The 17,111-nt window shown below is 39.9% G+C and overlaps 1 protein-coding gene and 1 pseudogene across 5 annotated transcripts in view; one reads left to right on the forward strand and one right to left on the reverse strand.

Moving 5' to 3' along the window:
• The window catches only part of Nup133 (nucleoporin 133), a 59,743-nt gene that overhangs the window by 12,767 nt on the left and 29,865 nt on the right, over positions 1-17,111 (reverse strand). For all 5 annotated transcript variants that reach the window (XR_010051219.1, XR_010051220.1, XM_003473403.5 and 2 more), the window contains 9 exons: positions 16,103-16,263; positions 15,078-15,172; positions 12,827-13,051; positions 7,408-7,530; positions 6,630-6,729; positions 5,863-6,114; positions 5,160-5,293; positions 2,505-2,663; positions 530-665 (listed from right to left, as the gene is read on the reverse strand). Coding sequence is in view for 3 of the 5 variants with exons in the window: in XM_003473403.5 (XP_003473451.1) it covers positions 530-665; positions 2,505-2,663; positions 5,160-5,293; positions 5,863-6,114; positions 6,630-6,729; positions 7,408-7,530; positions 12,827-13,051; positions 15,078-15,172; positions 16,103-16,263 (1,385 nt within the window). In the remaining 2 variants the exon portion in view is untranslated. The remainder of the gene's footprint in view (positions 1-529; positions 666-2,504; positions 2,664-5,159; positions 5,294-5,862; positions 6,115-6,629; positions 6,730-7,407; positions 7,531-12,826; positions 13,052-15,077; positions 15,173-16,102; positions 16,264-17,111) is intronic.
• On the forward strand, positions 7,573-9,382 carry LOC111757877 (PRELI domain containing protein 3B-like; annotated as a pseudogene).

Consider the following 17,111-nt stretch of genomic DNA (forward strand, 5'->3'; position numbering starts at 1 on the left):
TTTTGTACTTGCAATTCCCTGCTCTTTGGATCTCAAAATAGAATCATGTTTAATTACTTTCTCTATTTACATAGTAAATACATAGTACATAGTATTTTCAGTACGTAGTATTTCAGTACCAATACCACTACCCATCCTGAAAGGCCAGGATTTCTTTGCAGTTCTTTTAACTTAGCATACTAAGTGGATAATCAAAATCATTTCAATTTATTCTTTAGGAATTATTTAAAATACAAATTGGTTTTCTCTTTTAAAAACATATAGGTAAGTAAGTATGTATGTGTTTCATATGCCTGTAATGTCAGCTACTCAGGAGGCGAAAGCAGAAAGATCATAAATTCTGGGCAAACGAGCAAATTAGTGAGACACTGTCTCAAAAGAACCCAAAACAAACAAACAAAAACATTAAGTACATAACCAACTAACTATCCATACATGCTGAATAAAGGCCGTTCCTCCTACAGCAGAGATGATCAGAGGTAGCTGATGGCCTGTGTCATAGGTCATTCTCTTAAGCAAACTGTTTTACCTTCAATTTTTTCTTGCAGTGCATCCTCTGAAAGGTCTGAAGCTAAAGCAGCCAATTTACTTAAGCCAAGAAGAGTTTTTTTCTTTGCAAAGTAACGAGTTTCCATATTTGCCAAACTCAGAAGTGTTGCGTGAGCCTATGATAAATAAAACACGGGAACTGTAAAATCCTGAGTACCAACACAGTCCTGAAGTGAAGGTTACATGCATTGCAAACTTGCCTTTTCTCCCTAAGCTATCTCAACAAAGTCACACTGGTGATTACTACAGTTGACAGTAAAAGCACAATAGAACCTCAACCACACACACTAATTAAGGGGAAAAGACATGTATAACCATCTGTTCTATAATAACTGCGTATTTACCCAGCTACTCCCTCAAGAACACACTTTAAAATTAGTTTATTCCTTGTTTTTACTCCTAATTTATTTTTAATATAAGAATGTGTTTCTTAGCTAGGCATGGTGGTGCATGCCTGTGATCCCAGCACTTGGGAGACTGAGGCAGGAGGATCCTTGCAAGTTCAAGATCAGCCTGGGCTACAACGTGAGTTCAAGGCCAGCCTGAACTGTATTAGCAAGACCCTGTTTCAAAAAGACAAAAAAAAAAAAAAAAAAAAAAAAGTGTTGCTTATTTTAAAAAAGCCAATGACTATTATATACAAGTTAGTAAAATGTTTGTGCTTTATTTTATAATAGCAGCCAAAGCATATTGGTCTATATAATATCTGAGATCTTGTACATCATAGAAACACTACTGTAAATCAAAAATGCTCTATTCAAATTATGGGAGATACTTGGAGCAGATACACATTTTGATAATCCATAAACTGCTGAATCATAATTGTGTATTTTGATGGAGTCCAAAGTATACAATGTAGAATGATTAAATAAAGCTAATTAACATTTACCACCTAAAGGACTTTTTGTGATGCAAATAATTGAACTTGACTCCTTAAGCAGGTTTGAAATACATGACTCTATTATTACCTACAACCACCTTCTTCCTACCAACCTGAAACTCTGCCCTCTGACCAGCATCTCTACTCCCTCACAGCCTCTGCAACCACCTTCTGAGGCCAGCTCTTTCAAATTCCACATGTAACTAAGACCATGCAGTGTATGTCGTTCTGTGCCTGGCTTACTTCACAGAGCATGACATCCTCCAGGTTCGCCTGTGCTGTTGCAGATGGTAGCATTGCTATACTGTGTACATGTACACATACATCTTGGTTATCTGTTCACCCACTAACACTCAGCCTGAGTCCTTAAATTGGCTATTATAAATAGCACCACAGTGAACCTGGGTGTGCAGTGGTTTCTCTCATCGTCTGGATATATTCCCAGAAGAAAGGTTGCTGGGGCAGACTTCTATTTCTAGCTTTTCATGGAACCTCTGTGTAGTTTTCCCTAATGGCTGAACTAAGCTACATTCCCACCAATCGTGTGCAAGGGTTCCCTTTTGTCCATATCCTCACCAATGTCTGTCATCACTCAACTGTTTCAGAAGGGCCATTCTGACAGGTATAAGGTGAGACCTCATGGTAGTTTTAATTTGCATAATCTTAACTATTGATGTTGAGAAAAACTTCTGGGTATCTGTTGGCCATTTTTTCACTTTTCTTTTTCTTTTTACAGTTTTCTTGAGGCAGGGTCTCACTGTGTAGTTCAGGCTGATCTTGAATTGACTATGTGGCCCAGGCTGGGTTTGAACTCACAGTAATCCTCCTATCTCAGTCTCCCAAGTGCTGGGATTATAGGTATGTGCCACCATGCTGTCATTTGTTCACCTCTTGAGAAATGTTTACTCAGGTCTTAATTTTTTTAAAAACCACTTCTTAACTGGGCTATTTTCTTGAGTTCTTTGTATAGTTTAGTATTAAGCTCTTATCATATGTACAGCTACACAAAACATTTTAATGACAAAAACACACTTAAATTGTACACATCAGCTTCATATAAGTGAATCTTTCTTACCTTTACTAATTCTTTATTACTAATTTCATGTAACCAGCTGAGGTGCTCATGAGCTTGCAAAAAATTTGCCAACTGTTCGTGCTGAGACAAGGGCTGAGATAATAATTTGCCCCGCTTTCCCTTTTCCAGGTACCAACGGAAGAGAAAGTCTGAAAAATTCTACAAATAACAGAACCAGAAACCCATTAATATTTAGTAATATAGCTTTTAAAAACATATTAGTAGGCTACTAAATATCTTTTTTCAAAGACTCCAAACAGAAATCTTTCAACTAGTAATTTCCTACTTTGTTTTAGGAATATACTGGTACCTATTATTACAATATATTTCCACGTGGAAGAAACAACTTTTCTGTACTTCTAAGACAATCACCTCAGGCTCAGGACTCTGTTCATGATCACCAGGGTCATTTATGACAGAACCTGACATGCATCAGCAAGTGTAAGAGCCCCAGGCTACATGCTGTTATTTAAACTAACACCATTAAAAATTCCATTCCTCAGGCACAATGACCTCTCAGCTGGTTGACAGTCACACACATGCAGCATCTCTTTCCTTTTGGACAAAACATACGAAACATTTCTGTCTACAGGACAGCACCAAGACTCAGATGACTCAGGATAAGGGACCTCCAAGGACAGTGCTATGAAGTGCTATGTGCACTGGGTGACACAAGGGAATCCAGGGAGGTCCTTTAGGATGCATGCTGAGTGTTGAGCTGCTGCCGAAGATGGGGCTGTAGGCTGAGCTTAGGAGATACTTGCACCCAGGCAGGGATCCTGCTGCAACAGAAGAACTTCCCTGAAAGACCTGAGGTCAGCAGTAAAATGCATGTAACAAAAGCTGAGACAAGTGCTGGGCCACCACCAATCCTGATACGCAAGTGATCTGCCTCTCACTTGGCCTGTCTGGGAGGGAGAAGAAAGGGGACCCTTCTAGGAGGAAAATAACATCCATTTCCATTCCCACAGTTCCTTAAATTATTATGACATTAAGAAGCAGAAAGCCGGGGGGCTGGGGATTTAGCTCAGTGGCATAAGCACCTGCCTTGGAAGTGTGTGGTTGTGAGTTCGATCCCTGGTACCAGTAAAAAAGAAAAGAAAAAGACAAAAAAAAAGAGAAGCAGAAAACCCTAATAAGCAGCATAAGTAGGACGCATCCAAGCCAAGTGCAGTGGTGCATTCCTATAACCCTAGTGCTCAGGAGGCTGATGCAGGATTGAGAGTCTAGCCTGGGCTACATGGCAAGACTGCCTCAAAGGCAAGGAAAAAAAAAGGCAACCAAAGCAGCCCTATAATGTGTGATGTTAGCACAAAAATAACTATTAAGCCTGCTAAAGAAAAATAAATGCGGGGCTGGGGATTTAGCTCAGCGGCATAAGCACCTGCATTGAAAGCAGGCAGTCGTGAGTTCGATCCCTGGTACCGATAAAAAAAATGAAAAAGACAAAAAAAAAAAAAAAAGCAAAAATAGAAAACTATGTTGACAACTAGAACCTTTAAAAAAATTAAAAAATCATGATAAAGGGCAGGGGATATAGCTCAGCAGCACAAGTGCCTGCCTAGCAAGTACAAGGTCCTGAGTTTGATTCCCGGTGCACCTCCCCCAAATCATGATAAGCCAGAAGTATTTAGTTTAGCACTACTGTGGAATACTGGACAAACTAGGCCCAAAAACCAGAGATCAGTCAATAAAAAACTGACACTATTAGCGATGTCGCTGTAACCAGGTGTGGTGGTGCACATCTATAACCCCAGCACTCAAGAAGCCAAGGCATTCAAGAAGTTGAGGTGACAGGATCATCATGAGCTCAAGGACAGCCTGAGCTACAAAGTGAAATCAAGGCTAGCCTAAACTACACTGAGATCCTGCCTCACAAACAATAACAACAATATTGCTGTGGACTATTTAATGTATCTGAGATGTATTATGTGAAAAAAAGCAATTGACAAAGCACTTATTTATGATACAGAATAGAAAACTAGAAGACTATAAATCTAGTATTTGGAAGGCTTCCCTTTGGGTGGTAGAATTATGAGTTTAATATTATTTTCTTGGTAGAAAAAAAATCACCTTTTATACAAAACTCACTGAATAAAATGGGTTTAAGGAGCAACCTAAGTCACCCAATAGTGCCAAAATGAAACTTCATTTAAAAATCTTGCTGGGCATGGTGGCACACATATAATCCCAGCCCTTGGAAAGCTACGGAGGATCACTATGAGTCCAAGGCCAGCCTGGGATACACGGTGAAACTCTGTCTCCAAAATAAATAAATAAATACAAAAAACTTTAAAAAAATAAAAAAATCTGAACTGACGTCCAACTCGAGGAACTGAGCTCTTTATGAGCAGCATGCTCTGCTCCTTAGGATCCTTGGTTCAAACCCAAGACATCTCCCATGTCCCTGTGTATGAATGCTCTCATCACCATTAAATAAGAACAAAGGGCAAGATTTAGCATTTTGCAAAGGCTAGAAAACCTCTCAGTAATATTTATACATAAAGAACCAACAGCCAACTTAAACACCACATGCGAATCAGCATCTTCTTATTTATATTACTTACAAAAAAATGGTGTTTCATTCCAAAGCCCCAGCAAGAGGCAAAGCCTCACCACAGCATGCCCCACTACCCACATACCCCGTGTCCTGACCTGATCAGCAAACTGGGTCATGTAGCGCTGCAGTCTGGTCTGGTTGTCCATCTGCTCGCACATCTGTACCAAGATGTCAAAGTCACAGTACTTCTCTGCTAGAGAAGCAGCACAAGGGTACTGACCTAAAGTGACTGGAAATGAGAACCAATGGAAAAAATCCTATCAGCAAAACTTAAATATGTAGCAGAAAATATCACTTGAGATTTTACCTTTATTCATATTATATACTAAGAGTAACTAATGGAATGGAAGCTTCCCAGTGACTAGGATTCTGTTATACACCCTCACACACCTGGTAAAGATGCCAGGAAAGCGCAGTTTCATCACTGCTTTTGGCAACAGTGCCCTTCCTCTGTAAACCTGTGCCTAAGCTGGTGAGGACTGTACCTTTGCTAACTATCACACTATGCCACCTGTACCCTCTACCAGCCCTTACCAGACTCTGCTTATTCATGTAAAGGCCAGCGATGCTGTGCTTTCAGGGGAAGTCTGCCCAGGTTAATTTACCCACATTTTAGTATGCAGTAAGTACTTTTAAAAAAGGCTTCATAAAGGAACACAAAGCTGTACTTGTTTGCTTCTCTTTAAGCTCTTGGTTATGTCTGGATTAATCCTGCTACAGTGATTTCACAACTTCGGCCAGGTAAGCCCTTCAGCTATTCTGTAAACTCAGGAACCTTGTTAAATATTATGCACTTACGCAGAGCAGACAAGAGTTCTGATCTTTTTTGCAGGTATTCCATTTCGAGGTTGTCATATCTTTCTTGATCATTAGACTTGTCTAGGGACTTCAACTGTGAAACGTAACTATCCAGGAAGCAGTCAATCAGCGTGACCAGCTGCTCTGTCAAGGTGTTCCGGAGGTGGCTGTCCACCTGAGGATAAACTGTCTTCAGGATGACTCCGTGCTGGCGGATGATTGCTGTTCGGACACCTGCAGGACTGCTGGTTGCTGTGAAGTCACACAGGGTAACTTAGTATGCAAGAGTTCCATGATGGAAGGGAAAAGACTGAATGCCTGGAAACTGTGTCTCTTCACTGCTACTGAAAGATAAATTAGTATTCAGCTGACCCTGCCTGCCCTGCTTGAACCCTTCTTCTCTGTAGAGATTTCCCCAGTTCAATCAGGTAAGCAGGCTCCTTCCTCCTAAACGCCTTCAATGTTACCCCAGTTACTTTGTGATCTTAAATCAACATAAAATGTAGCCCATTCCTCTAGGGTCAAGTTTGGCTTCTACAGTTTGTATTAAAACCTAGTAGGTATATAGTAAGTACTGGTCAAATAGGGAACTCTATACATGTAGCCAAAGGATAAAAGTGATGTTGACAAGAACTGCTCACTTTGGAGATGACACTTTAAGTTTTTTTCATTTTACTCATAAACCTGTATTAGGGAATAATAGCTTCCAAACACGATGGGCCCTTAGAACTCTACTTTGAGAAACTCTTAATACAAGAGTCTAGTACCTGTCCATGGAATGTACTCAGGCTCTTTTCTTGGTGGTTCTTGTCTTCTATACAAGGAGCTTCTGTTTTGGCGATAGTAACTAGCAGCTTGCAGTATATCCTGGGAAAATCAATGTGTTATGTTATACAAGTGGGATGCAATGGATTGCCATGTTACTGAAGACAATCTGAAACTTGAAGTCTACTGATAAAGAAAACATTCAGCATTGTTTGGTTCTTTTCTGCTTCTGAAATTTGTTTTGTTCCACAATTTAACTTCGATTTTGGAAAGGTATAACAACTGCAGGAGGAAAATTAGAACTATGAAGTCTAAAGGCTGAAATTAAATACAGCCTTTTAATAATGTAAAAGCAAGTTTTCAGCAATTAAGAACTAGAAGCTGGGCATGGTGGCATAGGCCTCAAAGCACTTGGGAGGCTGAGGTGGAAGGACTGCTCAAGTTCAGGAATTCAAGGCCAGCCTGGGCAGCTGAGCAAAGGAGAAAGAAAGAGAGGCATACACACTAATACTTCAATGACAGAAACGTGCCTCTACAAATAAAAGTTTATTCTACCTAATAGAAACTTGGGATCACAGAAATGTATAATTTGCAGAAGGCAAACATTCAAAATATTTGTTAGGTGAGTGATAAAATGAGTATTTTTCTAACTTTTTGGAGTTAACAAATAGCTAAGCCCTTATAAATTACTGGCAATTCAGAGCAGCACTAAGGAAGCCCCTTCTTCCTCTCCTGGCTCTGCGCTCCTGACTGGCTAACAGCATCCGCGTCAGGTCGCACCTTGAGAATAGTGTTGACATTGATTGCCACCTCGGCCCATTCGACAGAGTCCAGCGGTGCATCCCTCAGAACTTGCTCTTCATGATCCAGCAGACACTCACAGATGGTATCCACCTGGGACACCTGTGGGCAGAAGGGGCCACTGCTTACCACAAAGTCTGGGTGATGACTACTTACTCAGTAAGCTAGATCCTTCGATTATCAAATGGGAGAAAATTTATTGGCAGTTAATGGATTATCACCAATGTAAAAATCAAGAGAATTCGAATCTCCTATATTTTATAAGTTAGAGCACATAAATGACAATGTCTAAGAAGCAGTCAAAACCTGGTGTTACCAAGTAGATTTTAAAATTTGTACTCTGTGCCTCATTGTCCCCCTAGCACCCCCAAACACTGAGCAGGCCGCTGTACCATGAAGATCGAACTTCGGAGCATGTATTTGACCATCCGTGGGAACTGTTACAAAAGCTGCGATGCAGAAATACCCAAACCCTGTGAACCCTCTGCACGTGGTCAGTTGGTGTGCTGGACAGACATACAGATCCCTCTGGAAAGCTGTATGGCCACAGACTTCTCAGCAAACAATGGGGACTGCCTTCCTCTGTGAAGTACATTATTGGTGCAGCAAGAACCAAACATATGTGCAAGAACATTCTTGTAGAAAAAAACAATGGAACTTAAATCTACTAATATTTCATTTACAAATATGGTTTCAGTAAATGAGAACTTTATATACAAACCACATCTTCAGGATCCAGAAAAAACTATTTTGACTCAGGGAGCCATAATCAGTGAAAGGAGTCAGACTCAGCAGTTACCTTGAAAGACTGGTGTCAAGCACAATATCTTCAATGCTAATCAAGGCCAAGAAGCAAAGGAATGGGTAATACATAAAGTAAATGTTGAAACTGAAGAATTGGCAGCTTCAGCAAGAGGAAGCATAAAGACCACTGGCAGCGGCAGTCTTCACAGAGAAATGATAAAGTTGGCATAGGTACCAAGTCTCTCCAAGCTGACAATAAATTTGTTATTTAAAAAATATGACTATATTTTAGGTAGAATTTCTTTTTGGTAAACTGGAGTAAGGTTATATGATTTTCATCAAACATTAACATAGAAGGGTTCTAAATCACATCATCTGATATTAGTATGACTTAAAATGACTTTATTAGGGTTCTAGTTTGAGGGTTATGTGAAAATGTAACCATTTCTTTAAAAGTTGACATTGACAGTGAGTCCTCTTAAGGTTGAATGTTAAAGCTTTTCAGGCACTGGGACTTTCTCTGGCTGTGGACCAACCCTAGAATGAAGCACAGCCACATCCTAGGTAAGAACAGTTACCTCGTTGTTGCAAACTAGAACTATGTGCTTAAAGAGCTCTCTTTAAAAGAAGAAATTGTGGGGCCTGGGGTTTAGCTCAGCGGCGTAAGTGCCTGCTTGGCAAACGAGAAGTTGTGAGATCAATTCTTCAATTCCTGGTACCAAAATATAAAAAAATAAAATAAAAGAAGAAATTGTAAAGCTGCAAAAGACATTAATTTGTATAAAATAACTTGTTTTGCTAGAAACCACAGTGTTATGAATTGGTACTTAAATTTTATTTCTGCAGTGAAAATTATCTTCCAATGGAAATATTTATTGTATTGAAGAATACTGTACTGGTTTGCCAAAAGATTTGTAACTTACTAAAGTTATTACCTTCTTTGGATTTTTACTTTAAGACTTAGCATTCTGTACTGTAGGTTGGTTACGTTAATAAAAAATAAAGTCACTATGTGAATTTTGTGGCACTCTTAAACAGAACACTTAAACAGAAGAACAGCTGTTCACATCTTTTAGCACTTCACATTTGCTTAACTTATAAAAATTGCCATGTGTCAAAAATGTAATTGCTGTAATTGCTAAGGTGTATGTCAGGTTATTTGAATATAATTACTTTTTGAAGTATGTGACCACAAAACATCTATTTTGTATGAGGAGCTATACATCATTTGAAATTATTCACTTAATGTTTTTAATAGTACAGTACACAGTGGGGGTGTGGTGGCAATGGGGGAGAAAATTAAGTATGTAATGAGGGGAATAGAATGATCCACACTTAAGAAAATTGTAGTGTAAGTTTTACTTATCAGAAATCCTTAATTAAATAACAGAGTGACTGCAAGTAAAAAACAATCCAGTAAACAGATTTTGTTTAGTATTTTGTACTGGGCAGTTAACCACTAAATGGTATCCTTGATACTTGGAAGTGTTGTATACAATTTTTGTTAAAAGGTGATTAGGCTTTGTCTTTATTTTACAATGCCTAATATAATCGACTTTTAGTTTGGTTGCCTTTGAGAGACCAGTTAACATATGCACATAAATCACAGAACCAGTACCAAACTTTTATTACTAGCATTTTTCTACTTAAAATATTGTGTAGCTTAAGAAGTCTTAGGACATTTGTAAATTATGCTAATTCCAAAAAGGTTTCTGATACTTTTTTTTTCATAACCAGAGATGGTTTTTACAATTGAAATACTATTTCAGGTAAAAGGGGGAGGAAAAAAAAAGATTGCTAAATACGTGTTAATACTGGACAAAAAATGACTTGTATAATTTCTGTAAATTATACTTGTTCTAAAGTAAGATGTAGCTGGGGATTTAGCCGGGTAGCACAAGTGCCGGCCTGGCAAGTGTGAGGTTGTGAGTTAGATCCCTGGTACCAAAAAAAAAAAAAGAAAGGAAGGAAGAAAATAAGGTGTAATGCCTAATGCCTAATGATAAATTACTTTTAAACCAACATTTATCATATCCTTCACTTGACCTTTTTACACTAACCTAATGATAAAACATCTATAAATTTTCATTTTCCAATATAGGTAGCTACATCTACCTAAATACCTGGTGAGTTATGGTTTCTATTAAAATAGAAACAAGCTCTTCACAAATTCATTCATAAGGATTAAATTGGAATAAACTGTTGAATTACAACTATTAAGCATCTTATCCTATTTAACATTAAGACAAATTTACAAGGATTAAAATAGCCTTTGTTAATAAAGACTTTCATTTAAAATAAATAAATCTATACTCTTAGAAACAAATACTTACTGTTATTTGTAAGCGCTCAATGCAACCTTTAAATAGCACTGCTACAAACAATACTACTTTAAGATGTAAGACCACAAACTAACTGAATAATATACTGATGTAAATAATAGATTTCCTAGTTTTTCTCTGAGGAATTCTTCCCTTTCAACTACAGCAGAAATGTTCATAGAACAGCAGTAACAATATGATCAACTAAATACTTAACTTTAACTCTTCTAAATATTTTTTGGTCATTAATACATGGAGATAACTGCAAAAAAGCTTTAGGCATTGAAACTCATTTCCAGTGTCCAGACTCAGTTAGGCTTCCCCTTTTAAATGAAAAGCATATATTACAGGACCGAACACTCACAATAAAGAAATCAGACTTACTGTCCTTCACGAGCACACAAACTTGTACACAGAACAAAACATAAACACATGTGAAACTTTGCCTGCATAATACCATTCTGCCTGGCAAGCCTTGTTCTCCCTTGTGTACTTCTGATGTTACCAGAGCATCCTAAAAGCCCAAATCAGAAACCATCAACACATTTAATTTGTGAAATTAGGTGTAAGAATTTTTTATACTGTTAACATGAAAAGTACAATAAAATCACAATCATTTGGCTCTCCTACCCATAGGTTATGTGTTATAGATTCAACCAACCTCAGATTAAAAACACTAGAAGAAAAGTTACATTGGTGAAGTGTATTATATGTGGGTAGGCCTATAATGGTTGTGTCTGAACTGAACATTCACAGGCCTTTTTTAAAATTATTCACTAAACAACATGATATAACAACTGTTTACACAGCATTTACATTGTATTAGATATTATAAGTAATCAAGAGATAATTTAAAGTATACAAGAGGAGAAGTGGAAGTTATATGCCAATTCTATGCCATTTTATATATATAACTTTTTGATTTGGTATCTGGGGGGAGAGTGTGCTGGTCTTATAATAAAGAACTTGTGGATACCAAGGAATGCCTATCTAATATAAAAGAAGTAATAGAAAGGAACTCTTGAAACATCTTTGGTCTACCATGTGTGCGCTCAGGTTTAAAACACTGCTCACAGGCCATCCCAACAAAGCCTGTAGCTCAGGCACTGAACTCCAAGTGGTACCAGGAACTTCCCAAACTGGAGACAGGCAAAACGGGCAGGCCAACACCAAGCAGTTCTGTGTGACAATACTGTCACATCTAAAATAGTGACAGGAGAAACAAAAACCTAAACCTAGGTTATGGTTCCTCAAACACTGAAGAAAGGAGGCCTGGTAAATGTGACCCAGCCAGACTAGAGGAGCTAGATTTTTGAGTCACCCAGAAGTTCCTCAATTGTACAGGAAAATTCCAAATTTCAAAACTGAGGGCAGAGCTAGCTCTGTGTCTAAATCAGACACCCCTACAAAGGGAAACAAGACAAGCCATGTTAAAGGACAACAAGCTCCAGAAGTGAGCTTTGCACATGCAAGAGCAGAGTTGAGGACTGGGCTCAGAACTTGCTCTACAGTCGTAGTCCAGACAAGTGGCAATAAGCTTAAACACATTTCTTTAAGGAAGGGGGCACAGTCTGCCTCACCATCCCATCAGGCTGTGGGGCATCACACAAAAGCAGGAACTATGTTACTAACTGTCCAGCTGTCACTTGCTGGCTGATACCTTAATCTTTTCTCCCTCCAAGGTTTACAGCTGAGTTTTCTTCTCATCTGAAAATAAGCCTAGCTTGGAAACAGAAGTTATAAGCAGGACCTTAGTAGGGTGCAAAGGAGAGCTTTGGGGAAGAACTGCTCACTGAGCTGGGGGCAAGACTAAGGCCCCAGAAGGAAGGAGTACTCCTGGGAGAACTCCCAGCTAGGAGGAATGTGGAGAGGGAATAGGTACCAGACTGCAGAGGCAGGAGGCTAGACAGAAGCAGCGTCCCTGACAATAGGCACAGCCAATGTGCTATGGATGCAGGTGAGCAAAAAAGCCAGGAGAATGGCTACTCTATCCTCTGCTTTCTGCAGTGCCCCATACTCCTCACATCCTGAGGGAGGCCAGAGGTAAGAGAGCCCACAAGGAGGCCAGCTTCCTGTGGAAGAGCCCATAGAGGATGTGGAGAGACAAAGGAAACCTCAAACACACAAAGGAACTAGGGAGTCTTCTCAGTCAGTTGCACAGGCTCTGCTGACAGAAGTGAGGGACACTTCTCAGGGATAGTATCCAGAAAATAGACAATACGACTTAAAATTTCAAGATTTAGTTTGTCCTCTCTCTGGTCTGCCTGGTGATGACAAGCACACAGCACAGCTCCGAAAAGCCTTGGGAAGGCACAAATGATTATAAGTCTGACCTCACGAAAGAAGACGTCTGCGGGAGTCAGGCTGCCTGGGATGTCACACTCCCTCTTGTTCAGAGCAATCAGAATGGCCGCATTCACGAGATCTGGCAGTCGTGAGTGGTGGTTCTTGAGAGCGATGGTGGCCGACAGCTTTTCTGCATGCTCACACAGCAGCAGCCGAGTTGCCATCAGTGTTCCTCGAACTGGAGAAGTGTCCAGGCGCGCAAACAAGCCGACCTCACAGAAGACAGGCACATGTCTTGGTAAGCGTTCACAGCCTTCCCTTCCTCTAGCCCTGGGCTCTCCCACCGGACCTCCAGCTGCTCTTCCCAGCTATTCCCGGCGCACAGTAACACCCCTAAGGAGGTGCGGCTGTTCCTGCCAGGGTTCTCCCAGTTTCTATCCATGACTGCTGTCTCTACCAAACCGAATTTCTTGAATTGCTGCTCATGGTTATAAAAGTGCCTAAACTGTTCTTTTCCATCTACACCAACGAATTTGCCTGAATTCCAGACGTTTAGGTACTAGAAACTCAACAGTTTCCATCTCCAAAGGCTGACTTTACAATCAAAAGTCTTAAGGAGAGAGAGTTTTCAGGCCTTTCTCCTCCTTCTGATTTAATGACACCCATTTCTGTTGGGTCACTACCATCTAGGAGTTTTCCTGAATGTCCTAACTTGATCAAACACTATAGTATCAGGAACTGGGAAGCAACTAAGATACAACATAAATAATACTTTTCTACATTAAAATATAATTCTTTTCATTAACAAGTGATCCATTTTCTAACTCACTTCTCTCGCTGCTTCTGTGGTATTTATATGTTAGTGGGTACCCTTTTGAACCTTGTTAAATGTGAGAGTATCTTTTTCTTTTTCTTTTTTGGTACCAGGGATCGAACTCATAATCCTGCACTTACCAGGCAGGCACTTGTACCACAGAGCTAAATTCCTGAGAGTATCTTATTTTTTCACAACATTTAGGTATTGTTTTTAATGACTGTGAAGTACTTCCCTGAATCAATCTGTTTTAGTTCATTCAACCTATTCACCTGATTATTTTTCGCAAAGGGTAAGGTGATCAAGAGATGGGGTGCGGGTGGGGTGGTAGTTTAAGATGTGTTATGCACATGTACATCCTTCCATGAGAAATGTCATCATTATGTACTGCAAACATATACTAATAAAAAATAAAAATTGAAAAAAAAGCCAAAGCATTTCAGTTTTTATGACTTGAATTTACTTCCTGGTTCCTTTAAAAACCTCTTAGGCACTGTTCTTCTACAAGGGTCCCCAACACCTGCATACACACTGCTCTGAAGTGCAGCTGCGCACTGAGATACACAGACACACAGGGAGGAAGACAGGGCTGCCCCCCGCCCCACCGCAGAGCACACAGCCTCCTCCACACCAGGAATGAGCAGCCAAGAGTTCTGAGGCGCTGCCATCACTCCCCTACCCCTTCAGAGTGAGAATGCACCTGGCTGACAACAAACTGCCTTCAAGACATAAATGTCCTCCACTGAGAAGTATCTCCTTAGACAGATGACTCAGTGACAGGCATTTCAGTGACCACTAATGCAAATGCTTCCTAATCATGAAGTAAGCTGTAAATATGAACATACAGGGCAGAGCTAGAATGGTGTTTTCAGACTTTGGTAGACACTGCCAGACTCTGACAGGAACTCTGGCTGACAAAGCTGGGCCAAGAGACGACACAAAGTCCAAGCCCTTGATGGCTGTGGCCTCTGATCAGTGGGTGTGTCCCAGGTATGGTAGCCACCCACACCCAGCATGCATACTCTCTTACAATGTGACTTTACCCTTTACCCCATCAGGAGAAAGATCCAGCTTCTCCATCCCTTCCATCTGGACTGGCCAAATTTTACTTTGACTAATGTCCTTCTCTTCCTAACAATATAAAACTCTTAAGTTTTTACATAATCACACACAGGAAAATCTGAATGAAACCTTGGTTTTTAAAAAGAGAAGGTTGCAGGGATATAACAGTGTCAAAGCTGAAATGACCAAAAAAAAAAACCAAAAAACAAAAAACAAAAAAAGCTAAAACACAGTACTTTTCCTCTTTCAACTATATTTTCAATGCAGCTTTTCTTCCTGGTCACAGAATATGGAAACCACAAATCAAGTCCCACCCAAGGTAACACCTTACTTAGATAGAGAGCAGGGACACCCTACTGGTAGAAACTAAAAGGCAGCAATAGACCTGGTCGAAACTGAGGGAGCCTAGAACACACTCTTACTTGGTGAAGGAAGTCCATGAGGAGACAGTGGGCTTTCATCTTGTCTTCCAGCTGGTGAAGAATGATCAGTGAGGTGTTGCTGAGCCCAGGGGCCTCTGTTAGAGATGAAACCCCAAACATCAAGCTTTTTAAAAAAGAAAATTTAAAAAGAGGAAAGTAACAACTTATCAGTAAAATTTTTTTTCTTTTGAGACAGGGTGTCCTGTATAGTATAGGCTGTTCCTGAACTTACTATGTAGCCCAGGCTAGCTGTGAACTCAAAGTCTCAGCCTCCCAAGTGCTGGGATTACAGGCAGGTACTACTGTGCTTGCTTGGCTCATCAGTAAAACTGTATCCGTTACTCAAGAGTTTTATAAATTTATAGGAAACTTGGGAGGGGGTGTTCATATAATTAACAGTGTATTTATTCAAATCAAAGAGTGTACTAAGGTTAGTTTAATCACTGTATCATTCTAAGAAGGACTGATACTGTCTTTCTTCACTCCTATTTATACTGAGCAGATTTGCTTGAAGCAGGATCATGAAGGAAAGAAATGTTCATTTGAGTCAGTTTGCTGGAGCTCAGAAACTGCAGTGTTGTCTCAATGTTGCCAAGAGGTAAGGGCTAGTTGTCTGGGACAGGCAGAAGGACATGATGTGGCCACTTCTATATACTGATACTTCTATATCCCTGCTCCTTTTAGGAGAATGTGTAAATTCTATTAGCCAAATATAATGATTATGACCAAATTACTTAATCTGGGGCAAGTAAGTATCAAGTGCCTACCTACAACATCAAGTTCCTTTCAGAAGTAAAATGCTAAGAACCCGAAGTAATCTAACTAAAAAGGAAATATTGGGATTTGTCCCAGTATTTCATCAGTCTCTTTATTATCTAGATCTCTCCTGGGTGCTTTTCAAAATCTACTATAACATACTTACAGCCCTTTAATGAATGTGCTTTGAGCAACATGTTGAATGAAAAACAAAAAAATCCTTATCAAATAGACTGCTCCACCATTCAATAAAACTGAAGTCTTCTTACCTTCAGGGACAGATTCAGCCCACCGTGGATCAGAAGCCGGATAGTCGTCTATCAAGTCGACACTGATCTGGGTGACAGCCCTGTCTAATTCAGCATCAGAATCTAAATCGGAGTGAGAAAATAGCTCATCCACCATCATTTGAGCATGACCCAAATCTTTCCTGAAATAAAAGTGGAAAACAAGCTTAGTGTGGTAGCACACACACCAATGATCCCAATACTCAAGAAGCTAAGGCAAGAAGATCACTGCAACTGAGAGCAACAGGCTACTTAGAGAGTTCAAGACCAGCTTGCACTACAAAGCGAGACACTGTCTTTAAAGAGAAAGAGAGAGAGAAAACAAAAACACAAAAGGAGGTGAAACATTTCCCCCAGAAAACTGTAAAATTAAAGTCCCACGTGAAAATAAACAAAAATAAAGTCCCATGTGGAGGTTTTAGCCCAAAATATTGCTAACAACAATTAAAAGGGAGAAACTATCATGCAGTCATTAATAATACACTGAATACTTAGAATGTGCAAGGTCCTAGACACAGAATCAAAAACAACACATTGAAATCAATATTGGGCTTTAGAAAGTAGAGTGTCAGGACTGTTGAACAGACAGCTACACCAACTGTGACACATACATGTGAGACGTATCAGGACAGGACAAGTGAGCCACAGAGGAGCTATCTTAGAGCAGACAGGAGGAAGTGGCAGGAACGTATGTGCCTGCCAGTCAGCGAGTGAGCCATCTGTGAGGGACCTACAGCCATGGGAAGGTAGCGACTGCCCAGCGAGCGAAGAGGTTGGATAAAAGCTTCCATAGCAACCATTTGAAGGACAGGCAAATCCCTAAAAAGCAAACTCTTCTAAGCTGGGCAGGGACATTAGAGGAACCAGTGAGTCCAAAGGAGTCAGGCAGGGCTCACATTTAGAAGTGAGAAATAAAAACATCAGAGAACGCAGAGTACTGTAAACCACATTAAAAAATTTACACTTGGGGGGCTGGGGATTTAGCTCAGCG

This window comes from Cavia porcellus, unplaced genomic scaffold, assembly GCF_034190915.1.
Source record: "Cavia porcellus strain 051 isolate PalLab524CR breed Dunkin Hartley unplaced genomic scaffold, mCavPor4.1 scaffold_13, whole genome shotgun sequence".
NCBI lineage: Eukaryota > Metazoa > Chordata > Mammalia > Rodentia > Caviidae > Cavia > Cavia porcellus.